Source organism: Monodon monoceros, unplaced genomic scaffold (assembly GCF_005190385.1).
Source record: "Monodon monoceros isolate NGI ecotype Baffin Bay Population unplaced genomic scaffold, NGI_Narwhal_1 Super_Scaffold_15, whole genome shotgun sequence".
Lineage (NCBI taxonomy): Eukaryota > Metazoa > Chordata > Mammalia > Artiodactyla > Monodontidae > Monodon > Monodon monoceros.
Window position 1 is genome coordinate 50933700 of NW_021703771.1, and position 17228 is coordinate 50950927.

General features: G+C 38.2%; 1 protein-coding gene across 1 annotated transcript in view; it reads right to left on the reverse strand.

Moving 5' to 3' along the window:
* TRDN (triadin) overlaps window positions 1-17228 on the reverse strand; it is a 118327-nt gene that overhangs the window by 49463 nt on the left and 51636 nt on the right. Inside the window, exon 2 of the mRNA XM_029224121.1 lies at window positions 16152-16361. Within this exon, the coding sequence (XP_029079954.1) occupies window positions 16152-16361 (210 nt within the window). The remainder of the gene's footprint in view (window positions 1-16151; window positions 16362-17228) is intronic.

Consider the following 17228-nt stretch of genomic DNA (forward strand, 5'->3'; position numbering starts at 1 on the left):
AGGACTTCTTCAACCCAGTACTTTAGCCCCCAGAGCCTGCATTCAACTACTTCACTTGGGTCTTGAAGTCCATGTGTTCTTTTATTATTACTGTTGTATAGTTTTGCTTGTTTGCTTGCTATATATGCTTAGCAAATAACTCCTGTTAAGCTCATACAAATTTTACTAAACAATGTGTGCCAAGCAATAAGCAGGTTAACAGGAATATTAAGATAAATGAGACAATCCTACCTTTGAGACGCTTAAGGTTCAATCAGAGAAACAGAGGTTTAAAAAGTGAATCTTAACACTATCAAAATCATCATAAACTATAAAGAACGACTGCTCATTACTTAGCATTCAGAGTGTAAAAAACACTACCACCTTTTCCTTTATTTACTTATTTATTCATTCTTTCATCTCAACATTCATTCAAATGTTTATTGAGCTCACAGTGCTAAACACTTCTAAGCACTAGAAAAATCAAGCAAATAAAATAGACAGTCATTTTCTTTGCAAACCTAACAGATCAGTAGAGAAAAAAGATATTAAATAAGTAACCACACACAATCAAATGTATGTAACTTGTAATAAGTGCTGTGTGTAAAGAGTAAATGATATAATGGGGAATTAGGATAGAGTGACTTGATTTACACTGAAAGTTCAGGAAAGGTTTCTCTAAGGAAGTGAATCCAAGCACAGCACTAAAAGATGCTGTGTGATTTATAATTGTATCCATCTAGATACATCTATAAATATAAAGTCTCCTTTGCTAAGGTTCAAATGAGTGGTATAGAGCATTGGTATCAAAGTTGGATTTCTTGACCTTGAAATCTGCCACCAGCAAAAACCTGGAGCCCAACGTCGAATTACCAACTTTTTATTTGTAAGAAAATGTCATTTAAAAACTGTAACAGGAGAAATATCTGTCATTATCATCATTTCAAAAGAGAATTTTAAGACCAAAAACGTAGGAACAATAGAATTAAGGACACATCTTTAAAGTGGATATATTTTTCTTTATCTTTTTCTTCATTTCATGAAGAATCAACAAACTCTGATTAGGATCTGGGAACCATTGGACTATAAAAACTTCTCTTTCCTTGAGGTATTTATAAGCAGATTGGAATCAGGTAATGAAATGCATCCTTATAGATGTAGTGACCAAGAAGACCAAACAGGCCTGGGACATTGAACAGAAAATGTAGGATTTGAGATAAGACTTGAATCAGATAAGAAGCACAAAAATATCAGCTATTCTTGAAAACTCAGTACACATGAGAACTGATGAAAGTCTAAAATGTTGCATTTAGTGTCCCAGTTTTCCAAGTCTCCTAAAATGTAATAACATATTCGCACATATGCAGTCACACAGGCATTTCTATATACACACACACACACAGACACATATACATATATATATATAACATTAAATGTTAAATTTAAACATTCTGATTGACTTTGGGTCTTCCCTGAATCACTTTGCTCCTCTAAACTCATAGCCTGACAAACAGTACACCTGTTTTACTGGGCTAAGTGCCAGGGGAAAAAAAATATCAGGGAAATTAATTTTTAAGAGCAGTAGATAAATGGCACACCTCATTAGAAAGTCTATTTAAAAGGCACATCAGGAGATGTCTGCAAGACTTTCATAAGAAATTGATGCTTCCTACCATCATATTCTTGCTGCTCTCTTCTCAGATTACTGATCTTACTTCCTGGTAATAAGACTCAAATTCAAGTTGCATTTAATGAGTGCCTCCTATGTGCCAGGCGGGTATGTTTTACATAGATTATCTTATCTAATTCTTTCAAAATTGTTTTGAAATAAGTATATTTTGCGGAATGCCTGCAAGAATTACTAAACGTGCTTTGAGACCCCCTGGTACAGCCATATAATGATCTTCCCTTCTTATGGATGAAGATGTTAATAAATTATGACCCTTGTTTTTAGGTAAGAAAAGCCACGAATTACTACAATTTATTCACGTACATTCTGACCTAGAGGAAAATCATTAACATGCACCAATAACTAAGTTTGTAGTCATTTCTTTAGAAATCCTACTTGCTCGCATTTATTGTTTAGAGAGAAAGTTGTCTCTTTGTAAATAAGGCAAAGAAGTCTGTAAGGAATGTCAACAAAAGACCACGAATTCTGACCCTGAAAGAATCATTAAATTATCATGGCACGCCACCGTTTTCTGGAAGGACTTCCTGGCTGAGTCTACAGAAGCTTGGGGGCGATGCCTCTAGCAGCCTTTGTGACCCCCTAGGCTCAGTTATTAAGGAATGAACATTACTCTGCCCCTCCACCCCAACTTGGGGTTTCGGAAGACATAATATCCAGGTGATCAGACACCTTGGTTTGTGCCTACTGTCCTGAGGTAAATATTCATAGCTTTCCATTTCACACTCACAAGTGCCTGTTTTGGATGATAAATTATATAGTCATCCTATGGGGTGGTTTTGTGTGCTGTCAAGTCACTAAACTTGAATTACATTTCCCAGAATTCCCTTACATGAATGTTCCAGGTAACAGTTGGGTACAAGAGAAATTTGCACAAGCTTTGGAAGGCAAAATAGAAGTAATAGCCACTGTTTACTCTCTGAAGGTTGGTATAGGGCAGGTGCTGTCACCTCTCATGCACATTATGGCAGGTACGCTGGCTGGTCTTGACGTGTGACAGCAGCAGGCTGCATCTCTTCCAGTTCCCACTGACTGGCCCTCCTCCTTCAGCATCTCCTTCAGCAGGTGGAGGGCACCAGCTTATACTGCAGCTCACCCACGTCATCGTAATTTGAGGTGGTGAGAGTCAAATGAGGGTTCCAGGTTGTCCTTTGTCTCCCCTATTCTTTTTCCATCTGCCTTTTTCAGTGATGGGGTTCAGGACATGCTACCCCAAAATGTGGCACCTTAGCATATTGAATATTTTCAGCTGAAGGAATGGAAGAAATAGCATGTGCAAGAAGAACCTTCTGACCCTCCCCTAAAGCAGGTCATAAAACCCTCCTGTGACAGAGGCCCTCCCTACACCCAGAGGAAAGGAATGTCCTTATCCTCAAATGCACAGAGGAATCTGAATGAACAGGACTTACTGTGTCCTCCAATCTGCTACACTTAGCTCAGACCCTTTTTCGTCGTGTCACATTTTTTCTCCGCTTTCCACTTATCACCAAACCTAGCATAAAAATGCTCAGGTTTAACTGCCTCTTAAGGGCTTCACTTCTTTATGAAGAAAGGCTCCTATGTCCCATAAAGCTTATATTAAATAAACATGAGCGCTTTTCTCTCGTGAATTTGTCTTTTGTTAGAGGGGCCCCAGCCTAGAATTTAGAAAGGGAGATGAAAAAGATATTTTTTCTCCTCTACACTATCTTCCACTCTGCTGACTTCTGACCCTGTACCAGGTAAACTGCAACAGCCTCACCTAGACTGCTTAATCAGCTCCCATGAATGCATAAGCCATACAAAATAAATTCCCTACTTTACATCACTTACAGTGACTCTACTCTCATCAAAGTCTGACAGACAGACCATAGCATTGTTCGAATAGTATTTTAACATTATGTTTAGTAAGAAATGAAGGGTAGGTGGAATCTCTTTCCTAGTATCTGCTTTTTGTGTCCTAAAATTTGTCTTATTTGAAAAGATGAAGTAAAGTCACAAATTTTGCAGACCAGAAACCAAGCTGCCATCCCCATTTTACAGACAAGAAAATATAATTTCTTAGTCATGCTAACTTGTAGGTTATAGAGATATCAGTGAACCCAAGTCTTCTGAAATAAGCATATGAGTGAACCCAAGTCTTGAAATAAGCCAATTCTATTAGTGCTTCACAAGTAGATTGTATACAGATCAACCAGATCAAATTCAGAAAATAGGGAATTGTGAAGATTGGCTAGAGGAGAATCATTCTTCTCAATCCCGTATAGTACTTGCTTATGAAAATAGGCTTTCATTTCTATGTAAACATTTTTTAATATCTTGGAAGCATTCACCTACTTTTCTCAAGTGTCAGAGCCCAAGGACAGGTGCTCTCTCTGGCTTTCAGAGCAACTATTTCTAGTATGATTTCTTGTACCACCAACCTTGTTTTTTAAACATTAACGATACATATTTCGAAGACTATTATGTGGTACAAAAGGCTCATCATGGTAATAATATTAATCCCTGGTAAATGTTTGAAATGTATCAATTAAAAATAGCATTAGAAACACAAGAGGATCATTTACATTTTGAAACTCTTAATGAAGCAAATGGTATTTTTTCTGTGAAAAAAGCATTAAAAAGGCAAGTTAAAACTTAATAAATGGAGAAAAGAAATCAGAATTTTAATACAAGTGGATGTATCCCATTCAACCAGTGGTTAATACAGGTTTTATGCTATAATTATACAATGTCCTTAAATTTATTATACTCTTTTGGTTCTAGAAGTTGATCATTCAAATTTTAATTTGAATTTCTTATTTGAAGAATTAATATATATGTCTGGAAGAATTTTAGCTTTGAGACTTTTTAAAATTTCAAATCCATTGGAGAATATTTGTCTTCTGAAATATGGCTTCAGGTTGCCAGCCATCCCAACACACCATCTTTCTCTTTGCACCTGTTGTAATTACAATCTCTCTTTGTCAATTAGAGTACTGAATGCTACTTCCTTAGATCTAAGTATTTATCTTAAGATACATAACTTGGCAATATAACTTTCTGAGAGTAAAATATGTGGTAGCCAGCCATCACAGTGGCCCCCAGTGATTCTTGCCTGTGGGCATTCCTACCATTGTACAGTCTCATCCAACACTGAATAGGGTTGACCTGTTATGACCTAAAGGATTTTGCAGAAATGGCAGTGTGGGATTTAAAAGTGTAGGTCATAAGGGGCATTGTGGCTTCTGCCTTGCTCTTTCTCGAATCACTCAGTCTAGGCGATGCCAGTTGCCATGATGTGAGCACACACCAGCATTAACTTAAAAGCCGAATGAGTGAGACATCTTGCCAACTGGTCCGCAACCCCAGAAAAAAACTTTCAGATGTCTGCAGCCCCAACCGAGGTCTTCACTGCAACATCAAGATATACCCTAAGCCAGAACCACCGACATAAGCCATTCCCAAATTCCTAAGCCACAGAAACTGTGTGGAGTGATAGATGTTTATTATTTTTTTAAACCTCTTACTTTTCTGGTAATTTACTATGCAGCCATAGATGACCATTACAAAATATGACAAGTATCTTTTTTTTTTTTTTTTGTGGTATGTGGGCCTCTCACTGTTGTGGCCTCTCCCATTGCGGAGCACAGGCTCCAGATGCTCAGGCTCAGCGGCCATGGCTCACGGGCCCAGCCGCTCCGCGGCATGTGGGATCTTCCCGGACCGGGGCATGAACCCGTGTCCCCTGCATCGGCAGGTGGACTCTCAACCACTGCGTCACCAGGGACGTGTCCCCTGCATCGGCAGGTGGACTCTCAACCACTGCGTCATCATTTCATAAACATATTTTTTTCATTCTAATTTTATTAAATGTACTTATTAGTTTTTAAAGTGGGTCAAAACCTGTTTGACTGGATGAAATAAAAATTTTATGATAAATATTTCTTTCTTCCTAAGGTAAGGAATTGTTTCAAAATCAAAATATCACCATTATTCATTCCTTTAAGCAATATATAGCAGAAAACTTGCTATGTGACAGACACTCATGTACAGAGATGAATAAGAGAATTTCTTCCTTGAATAAGGTTAAGTTTTTGAGTGAGATGGACAAGTAAACAGATATTAACAATACAATGTGTTAACTGCTGATAATACAGGTGCCTGTAAGGGACTAAGAAAATGAAAGCATGGTACAGTGAATTTTTCTTAGGGAATCTGGAATTCTTTCACAAAAAAGGGATGAATTCATCCTTCAAGAAAACTGAGGAATGAATCTCTTACTAGTGATATTAAAATGTATACAGGGGAGACCTTCAAGATGGCAGAGGAGTAAGACGTGGAGATCATCTTCCTCCCCACAAATACATCAAAAATACATCTACATGTGGAACAACACCTACAGAACACCTACTGAACGCTGGCAGAAGACCTCAGACCTCCCAAAAGGCAAGAAACTCCCCACGTACCTGGGTAGGGCAAAAGAAAAAAGAAAAGACAGACACAAAAGAATAGGGACAGAACCTGCAGCTCTGGGAGGGAGCTGTGAAGGAGGAAAGGTTTCCACACATTAGGAAGGCCCTTCACTGGTGGAGACAGGGGGCGGGTGGCAGGGGGAAAGCTTCAGAGCCACAGAGGAGAGAGCAGCAACAGGGGTGCAGAGGGCAAAGCGGAGAGATTCCCGCACAGAGGATTGGTGCCAACTAGCACTCACCAGCCCGAGAGGCTTGTCTGCTCACCCGCCGGGACAGGTGGGGGCTGGGAGCTGAGGCTCGGGCTTTGGAGGTAGGATCCCAGGGAGAGGACTGGGGTTGGCTGCGTGAATACGGCCTGAAGGGGATACTGCACCACAGCTAGCTGGGAGAGAGTCCAGGAAAAAGTCTGGAACTGCCTAAGAGACCACTGTTTCGGGGTGCACGAGGAGACTGGATTGAGAGTACCGCCTAAACGAGCTCGAGATGGGCGCGAGCCGCGGCTATCAGCACAGACACCAGAGCTGGGAATGAAATGCTAAGGCTGCTGCTGCAGCCACCAAGAAGCCTGTGTGCAAACACAGGTAACTATCCACACCTCCTCTCCCTCGAGCCTGAGCAGCCCACCACTGCCAGGGTCCCGTGATCCAGGGACAACTTCCCTGAGAGAAGACACGGCGCACCTCAGGATGGTGCAACATCATTCCGGCCTCTGCTGCCACAGGCTCGCCCCGCATTCCATACCCCTCCCTCCCCCCAGCCTGAGTGAGCCAGAGCCCCCAGATCAGCTGCTACTTTAACCCTGCCCTGTCTGGAAGGGAACGGATGTCCTCAGGCGACCTACACACAGAGGCGGGGCCAAATCCAAAGCTGAACCCCGGGAGCTGTGCGAACAAAGAAGAGAAAGGGAAATCTCTACCAGTAGCCTCTGGAGCAGCAGATTAAATCTCCACACTCAACTTGACATATGTTGCATCTGTGGAATACCTGAAGAGACAACGAATCATCCCAAAATTGAGGCAGTGGACTTTGGGAGCAACTGTAAACTTGGGGTTTGCTTTCTGCATCTAATTTGTTTCTGGTCTTATGTTTATCTTAGTTTAGTATTTAGAGTTTATTATCATTGGTAAATTTGTTTATTGATTTGGTTGCTCTCTTCCTTTTTTTTAATATATACATATTTTTTTTCCTTTTTTTCTGAGTGTGTATGTGCATGCTTCTTTGTGTGATTTTGTCTGTATAGATTTGCTTTTACCATTTGCCCTAGGGTTCTGTTTTTTTTTCATTCTTTTTTTTTTTCAGTATAGTTCTTAGCGCTTGTTATCATTGGTGAATTTGTTTTTTGGTTTGCCTGCTCTCTTCCTTCTTACTTTCTTTTCTTTTATTACTTTTGAATTTTTTTATTTTTAATAATTTTTTTATTTTTTATTTTAATAACTTTATTTTATTTATTTTTTCTCTTTTTTTCTCCCTTTTCTGAGCTTTGTGGCTGACAGGGTTTTGGTGCTCTGGCGGGGTGTCAGGCCTGTGCTTCTGAGGTGGGAGAGCAAAGTTCAGGACATTGGTCCACCAGAGACCTCCCAGATCCACATAATATCAAACAGCAAAAGCTCTACCAGAGATCTCTGTCTCAGTGCTAAGACGAGCTCCACTCAATGACCAGCATGCTCCAGTGCTGGACACCCTATGCCAAACAACTAGCAAGACAGGAACACAGCCCCACCAATTAGCAGAGAGGCCACCTAAAATCATAATAAGGTCACAGACACCCCAAAACTCACCACCAGACGTGGACCTGCCCACCAGAAAGAAAAGATCCAGCCTGATCCCCCAGAAAACAAGCACCAGTACCCTGCACCAGGAAGCCTACACAACCCACTGAACCAACCTTACCCACTGGGGGAAGACACCAAAAACAATGGGAATTACGAACCTGCAGCCTGCGAAAAGGAGAACCCAAACACAGTAAGTTAAGCAAAATGAGAAGACAGAGAGAAACACACAGCAGATGAAGGAGCAAGGTAAAAACCCACCAGACCAAACAAATGAAGAGAAAATAGGCAGTCAACCTGAAAAAGAATTCAGAGTAATGATAGTAAAGATTATCCAAAATCTTGGAAACAGAATGGAGACAATACAAGAAAAGTTTAACAAGGACCTAGAAGAACTAAAGAGCAAACAAACAATGATGAACAACACAATAAATGAAATTAAAAGTTCTCTAGAAGGAGTCAACAGCAGAATAAATGAGACAGAAGAATGGATACGTGACCTGGAATATAAAATAGTAGAAATAAATACCGCAGGGCAGAATAAAGAAAAAAGAATGAAAAGAAATGAGGACAGTCTCGGAGACTTCTTGGACAACACTAAACACACCAACATTCGAATTATATGGGCCCTAGAAGACGAAGAGAAAAAGAAAGGGACTGAGAAAATATTTGAAGAGATTATAGTTGAAAACTTCCTAACATGGGAAAGGAAAGAGTCAGTCAAGTGCAGGAAGCGCAGAGAGTCCCATACAGGATAAATCCAATGAGAAACACTCCAAGACACATATTAATCAAATATCAAAAATTAAATACAAAGAAAAAATATTAAAAGCAGCAAGGGAAAAACAACAAATAACAAACAAGGGAATCCCCATAAGGTTAACAGCTGATCTTTCAGCAGAAACTCTGCAAGCCAGAAGGGACTGGCAAGAATATTTAAAGTGATGAAAGGGAAAAACCTACAAAGAAGATTACTCTAACAGCAAAGATCTCATTCAGATTTGATGGAGAAATTAAAACCTTTACAGACAAGCAAGAGCCAAGAGAATTCAGCACCACCAAACCAGCTTTACAACAAATGCTAAAGGAACATCTCTAGGCAGGAAACACAAGAGAAGGAAAAGGTCTACAATAACAAACCCAAAACAATTAAGAAAATGGTTAATAGGAACATACATATCGATAACTACCTTAAATTTCAATGGATTAAATGCTCCAACCAAAAGACATAGATCAGCTGAATGGATACAAAAACAAGACCCATATATATGCTGTCTATAAGAGACCCACTTCAGACCTAGGGACACATACAGACTGAAGTGAGGGGATGGAAAAAGATATTCTATGCAAATGGAAATCAAAAGAAAGCTGGAGTAGAAATTATATCAGACAAAATAGACTTTAAAAAAAGACTACTACAAGAGACAAAGAAGGACACTATATAATGATCAAGGGATCCATCCAAGAAGAAGATATAACAATTGTAAATATTTATGCACCCAACATAGCAGCACCTCAATAAATAAGGCAAATGCTAACAGCCATAAAAGGGGAAATCGACAGTAACACAATCATAGTAGGGGACTTTAACACCCCACTTTCACCAATGGACAGATCATCCAAATTGAAAATAAATAAGGAAACACAAGCTTTAAATGATACATTAAACAAGACAGACTTAATTATATTTAAAGGACATTCCATCCAAAAACAACAGAATATACTTTCTTCTCAAGTGCTCATGGAACATTCTCCAGGATAGATCATATCTTGGGTCACAAATCAAGCCTTGGTAAATTTAAGAAAATTGAAATTGTATCAAGTATCTTTTCTGACCACAACGCTATGAGACTAGATATCAATTACAGGAAAAAATCTGTAAAAAATACAAACACATGGAGGCTAAACAATACATTACTAAATAACCAAGAGATCACTGAAGAAATCAAAGAGGAAATCAAAAAATACCTAGAAACAAATGGCAATGAAAATACGACAACCCAAAACATATGGGATGCAGCAAAAGCAGTTCTAAGAGGGAAGTTTATAGCAATAAAATCCTACCTCAACAAACAAGTAACATCTCAAAGAAACAACCTAAACTTACACCTAAAGCAATTAGACAGAGAAGAACAAAAAAACCCCAAAGTTAGCAGAAGGAAAGAATTCATAAAGATCAGATCAGAGATAAATGAAAAAGAAATGAAGGAAACAATAGCAAAGATCAATAAAACTAAAAGCTGGTTCTTTGAGAAGATAAACGAAGTTGATAAACCTGTAGCCAGACTCATCAAGAAAAAAAGGGAGAAGACTCATATCAATAGAATTAGAAATGAAAAAGAAGTAACAACTGACACTGCAGAAATGCAAAGGATCATGAGAGATTACTACAAGCAACTATATGCCAAGAAAATGGACAACCTGGAAGAAATGGACCAATTCTTACAAAAAAAGCACAACCTTCCATGACTGAACCAGGAAGAAATAGAAAATATAAACAGACCAATCACAAGCACTGAAATTGAGCCTGTGATTAAAAGTCTTCCAACAGGGCTTCCCTGGTGGCGCAGTGGTTGGGAGTCTGCCTGCCGATGCAGGGGACGCGGGTTTGTGCCCCGGTCCGGGAGGATCCCTTGTGCTGCGGAGAGGCTGGGCCCGTGAGCCATGGCCGCTGAGCCTGCGCGTCCGGAGCCTGTGCTCCGCAGCAGGAGAGGCCACAGGGGTGAGAGGCCCGCATACTGCAAAGAGAAAAAAAAAAAAATCTTCCAACAAACAAAAGTCCAGGACCAGATGGCTTCACAGGCAAATTCTATCAAACATTGAGAGAAGAGCTAACACCTATCCTTCTCAAACTCTTCCAAAATATAGCAGAGGGAGGAACACTCCCCAACTCTTTCTATGAGGCCACATCACCCTCATACCAAAACCAGACAAAGATGTCACAAGGAAAGAAAACTACAGGCCAATATCACTGATGAACATAAATGCAAAAATCCTCAACAAAATACTAGCAAACAGAATCCAACAGCACATTAAAAGGATCATACACCATGATCAAGTGGGGTGTATCCCAAGAATGCAAGGATTCTTCAATATACGCAAATCAATCAATGTGATAAACCATATTAACAAACTGAAGGATAAAAACCATATGATCATCTCAATAGATGCAGAAAAAGGTCTGACAAAATTCAACACCCATTTATGATTAAAAACCCTCCAAAAAGTACGCAGAGAGGGAACTTACTTCAACATAATAAAGACCACATATGACAAACCCACAGCCAACATCGTTCTCAATGGTGAAAAACTGAAACCATTTCCACTAAGATCAGGAAAAGACAAGGTCGTCCACTCTCATCACTGTTATTCAACATAGTTTTGGAAGTTTTAACCACAGCAATCAGAGAATAAAAGGAAATAAAAGGAATCCAAATCAGAAAAGAAGAAGTAAAGATGGTACTGTTTGCAGACGACATGATACTATACATAGTGAATCCTAAAGATGCTACAGAATACTACTAGAGCTAATAAATGAATTTGGAAAAGTATCAGGATACAAAATTAATATACAGAAATCTCTTGCATTCTTATAAACTAATGATAGAAAATCTGAAAGAGAAATTAATGAAACACTCCCATTTACCATTACAACACAAAGAATAAAATACTTAGGAATAAACCTACCAAAGGAGACAAAAGACATGTATGCAGAAAACTATAAGACACTGACGAAAGAAACTAAAGATGATACAAACAGATGGAGAGATATACCATGTTCTTGGATTGGAAGAATCAACATTGTGAAAATGACTATATTACCCAAAGCAATCTACAGATTCTGTGCAATCACTATCAAACTACCAATGGCATTTTTCACAGAACTAAAACAAAAAATTTCACAATTTGTATGGAAACACAAAAGACCCCAAATAGCCAAAGCAATATTGAGAAAGAAAAACGAGCTTGAGGAATCAGGCTCCCGGATTTCAGAGCATACTATAAAGCTACAGTAATCAAGACAGTATGGTACTAGCACAAAAACAGAAATATAGATCAACGGAATAGAATAGAAAGCCCAGAGCTTAACCCACACACATATGGTCACCTTATCTTTGAAAAAGGAAGCAAGAATATACAATGGAGAAAAGACAGCCTCTTCAATAAGTGGTGCTGAGAAAACTGGACAGCTACATGTAAAAGAATGAAATTAGAACACTCTTTAACACCATACACAAGAATAAACTCACAATGGATTAAAGACCTAAATGTAAGGCCAGACACTATAAAACTCTTAGAGGAAAACATAGGTAAAACACTCTATGACATAAATCACAGCAAGATCCTTTTTGACCCACCTCCTAGAGAAATGGAAATAAAACCAAACATAAACAAATGGGACCTAATGAAACTTAAAAGCTTTTGCCCAGCAAAGGAAACCAGAAACAAGACTAAAAGACAACCCTCAGAATGGGAGAAAATATTTGCAAACGAAGCAACAGACAAAGGATTAATTTCCAAAATTTACAAGCAGCTCATGCAGCTCAATATCAAAAAAACAAACAACCCAATCCAAAAATGGCAGAAGACCTAAACAGACATTTCTCCAAAGAAGATATACAGATTGCCAACAAACACATGAAAGGATGCTCAACATCACTAATCATTAGAGAAATGCAAATCAAAACTACAGTGAGGTATCACCTCACACCGTCAGAATGGTCATCGTCAAAAACTCTACAAACAATAAATGCTGGAGAGGGTGTGGAGAAAAGGGAACCCTCTTGCACTGTTGGTGGGAATGTAAATTGATACAGCCACTATGGAGAACAGTATGGATGTTCCTTAAAAAAGTAAAAATAGAACTACCATACGACCCAGCAATCCAACTACTGGGCATATACCCTGAGAAAACCATAATTCAAGAAGAGTCATGTATCACAATGTTCATTGCAGCTCTATTTACAATAGCCAGGACATGGAAGCAACCTAAGTGTCCATCAACAGATGAATGGATAAAGAAGATGTGGCACATATATACAATGGAATACTACTCAGCCATAAAAAGAAACGAAATTGAGTTATTTGTAGTGAGGTGGATGGACCTAGAGTCTGTCATACAGAGTGAAGTAAGACAGAAACAGAAAAACAAATACCGTATGCTAACACATATATATGGAATCTAAAAAAAAAAAAAAAGGGTCTGAAGAACCTAGGGGCAGGACAGGAATAAAGACGCAGACGTAGAGAATGGCCTTGAAGACACGGGGAGGGGGAAGGGTAAACTGGGATGAAGTGAGAGTGTGGCGTTGACATATATACACTACCAAATGTAAAACAGATAGCTAGTGGGAAGAAGCTGCATAGCACAGGGAGATCAGCTTGGTGCTTTATGACCACTTAGAAGGGTGGGATATGGAGGGTGGGAGGGAGATGCAAGAGGGAGGGGATATGGGGATATATGTATATGTACGGCTGATTCACTTTATTATAAAGCAGAAACTAATACTCCATTGTAAAGCAATTATAGTCCAATAAAGATGTTTAAAAAATTAATAAATAAATAAAATTTAAAAAAAATAAAATAAAATGTATACAGTACTTGTGATAAACCAGGTTCTGTCCTAAACACTCCAAATATATTCATTTGTATAATTCTCTTAATCTTATTACATATGTACTATTGTATAGATGATGAAACTGAAGCAAAGAGAGAGTAAGTGACTTTTCTGATATCACAAGGGCTATAAAGTTGCAAGATCTGGATTTAATAGCAAGGAAATGCAGCACAAGAGTTCACATTCTTAACTACTTTCTTACACTTTCTGCTATACTGGATCAGGGAATGAGGGAAGGATGGTATGAGCAGAGGCAGGGAGGAGTGAGAGTGTATGTTTTCCTAGGCAAAGAAAACAGGTGAGAGCAATAGGAAGTATGGCTGGAAAACGGGGTGCATGAGCGGAATTACAAGATGAAAATAAAGGGCTAAGCCAAGGACTTGAATTTCATGCCAAGGAATTTGTACTTGGCAGAAATACTCAATGAAATTTATGTTTTATGAAGATACCTTGGGGGCAATGTTAAAGGGGAGAGGCCTGGATGAGGCAGACAAGAAGAAACTGCATTACCCCCTCAAAAGAGAATCAAGGTCTGAAGTATAGTAATGGAGACTGTGGTAATAAGTGTAGTAATGGAGGTAATAAGTGTAGTAATAAGAGGAGGGAGCAAATTTATGAGTCATAAGAGGGTTGGCTGGCATACAGTGTGGTAACTGATCAGGTGCCCAGCAGATTTAACAGATGACTTGCAGGTTTCTTTTTGCAGGAAATGGATAGATGGTTAGGTCATTAATAAATATATAGAACTGGAGGAGGAGTCTTCACAAAGATGATGTACTTAGCAAACACTTCTTGAAAGAAGAAGTGAAGTAGTAGTAATACAGAGGTTATTTTTCCCCTAACAAATGAAATGCCAGGAACATAGGCATTATCCATAGTAATTAATTACAATGGTCCAAGGAAGCTCTACTGTGGACTATGTGCCTTACATTTAAGCAATCTAATCTGAAAATTTAATTATAGGTAGCTGCTCATTTTATCAAATAATTAAGAACAAATTCATCAGTAATTTATTTAGTATACTTATTAAAATATTAACTTTACAAATATTAGATTTACACACAATTCTTAAAATACATCTACTGTAAAAATTGAAGAACTATATTATATGACCATATTTGGTTCTAAAATTTGAATGAATGAAATTCTAAAAAAGAACAGATGAAAAATATCAGTCAGTATAGGCTCAAGGGAAATAAAATTTCCTGGAGTAATGTAAACAACTGTTTTTCACTTAAAATTCTAGGTCATATTTTATATTATAGGCATTTCAACTGTATATTCTTTTAAGAGTCTGCATTACACAATATACCAAAACTATTGCCTACTTAAAGCAGAGGTTTATGGCTCTGGATAAATAGCCCTTTTGCTTTGGTTGCCATCATGAGACTTAGCTCTACCTGTTAGATGATGCTCACTTTAACCCAGCTACCAACGGTACAGGGGGCAGAGTTATCTCAGTCACACCTCCATATCAATAAACCCAAACTATACAGTTTTTTGACTTTGTGTTATTCATACTTGCATTTCTTTTAACGTAGCCATTTCCTGGCATATGTAGTAGATACTTGACAATAATTGTTGAATGAGTAAAATACCATAATGGGAAGTAGAGGATCTCTCAGTATATAGAATGCAACTTACAGTATTTATAGTTTCTGAGTTCTACTGATTCCAGTCTTACTGAAGAAAGAACAGGTAGGTTGCAGGGTGCACAGGGCAAATATGAACGAGCACATTAAGAAGCTAATAAAATGTTTTTGCTTATGATACAAAGGCATAAGCATAAACTCATTCATCTATTCATTTAATAATTATTGAGCACCTGACCGATTCCTTCCCTCAAGGAACTCACATGCTCAATAGAGCATGTCAGATGTGGAAATAGACAAATATAATTTAAAAAAAACAGAAAGACCTTGAACAAAGAGATGAACAATATACTCAGAGATTGGATAGGCCATAATGAAAATCTAAATTTCCTCACTTGTGATATTCCTATTTCACTCCGAATCTATAAGAACACATGGCTGGCCGTAGTATCGCATTACAAGTAATTCCTCGAAATTCCTGTTAACATTCTTTATTTTTAGGAAATCGAAATAGGATGTTTTAATGGGAGGAGCAAAGAGAATGTCTGGGAAGGAAACTTAGAGCCAGATAGTGGGGGACTTAAAAATACACAATTTTCCATTTGTCCAAAAGTGTTTTATTTGGGTTGGGTTTGGTTTTATATAGCCGAGTGTAAAATCCACAAATTATCCTTTATTAATGATTGATACAGTCCCTATTCCCAAACCAAATATCCACCAAGCTTTGGAATTGTTATCCTCATGAAACTATAACATTGAGCTTTTGTTCAGCTCTTCAAATCAGGTTTCATTTGAAGTCTATGAGAACAGGCAAAGATTAGAAGGAAATGTGAAGATGGGAACTAGCCCTTAGTGGCCCTCAAGCATGTTTGTGGGATGCTTTGTTTATTTGCAGGGTGAAGAGAAACAAAACCAGAGCTGGAGAGAACTCTGTTTCTTTCCATTTAAAAGCCAAACTTCTGCGGTACGGCAGACACTAACACAACATTGCAAAGTAGCTATACTCCAATAAAAATTAATTTAAAAAAAAAAAGAAAAAAAAAAAAAGAAAAGCCAAACTTCATGGATCTTACCTGAAAAGTTTCTGTAATCCACTAAGTCAAACATAACAATGGCCACAGCTGACCACGTGATGATCAGAGCAATGACCAGAAGCCAGGCTGCTGGGGAGCTGAATGTCGTCACTATATCTTCTGTGACTGTCCTCTTTATCACTTTTCCAGGGGATTTGGGCACAGATCCATTCTTGCTGTCTATCACAGTTGTGGTCGTAGATGCATTTCCTAATCGAACATTGGAAAAGGAGAATTATAATTTGGAATTTCATGTCAAATATTGATGACAAAAACCCCTTCCCCACAAAACACAGACTGTATAGGTATATATAGCTCTTTTATAGCATTTTCTATGGCAGAATACACCTCTTTAGTGGTAGAGCCAAACTCCCTGCCCGCTACCACATTTCACTTTCTCAGCATTTACCCTCCACCCTGATACCCACAGGCCCTCATAATCAGCATTCCTCGTCTCCCAAGTTCCATAAGTACTGCCAGCCAGGCCACAAACTATGTCATAATCTTCAATCATTTTTGCATGTCCCTTACCGCCTCATATACCCAACACCATCAAGGGCAACGGCTTTTTTGGTCAAGTTGCTTTTTAACCTTTTTCTTTTATTTAGGTTCGTATGTCAGGTCTAAATACAAGCAAAAATATCCCCTCTGGGAGAGAAACAAAATCAGTGATAAAATAGTTCAAATGGATGAAATTTCTTTTGGATATTCTGGTTTAACAGCATAATTGACCCTCTATTAAAGCCATTAATTTTTATTTGTGAAAGTGGCATAGAAGATCTAAGAGATTAATGTTGGAAAATCTTATTATATCCAGAAACTTTTTATTTCTGCTTACAAAAGTCTACACTTTCAGTTCATGACTGAAAATTCAAAAAATATAAAAAATAGCAAAATAAATAAATAGATAGTTATTTGGGTTTTTTATTAAACAATAGATTTACCATCGATAATTATTTGTATTCTCACCACACAAAAAGAACTGTTGACATATTTTTCTATTTATACCTACTTTTCTGTACATGCAAGTAAATACATAAATACGTTTTATTTATTTCTGACAAGTCATCAACACAC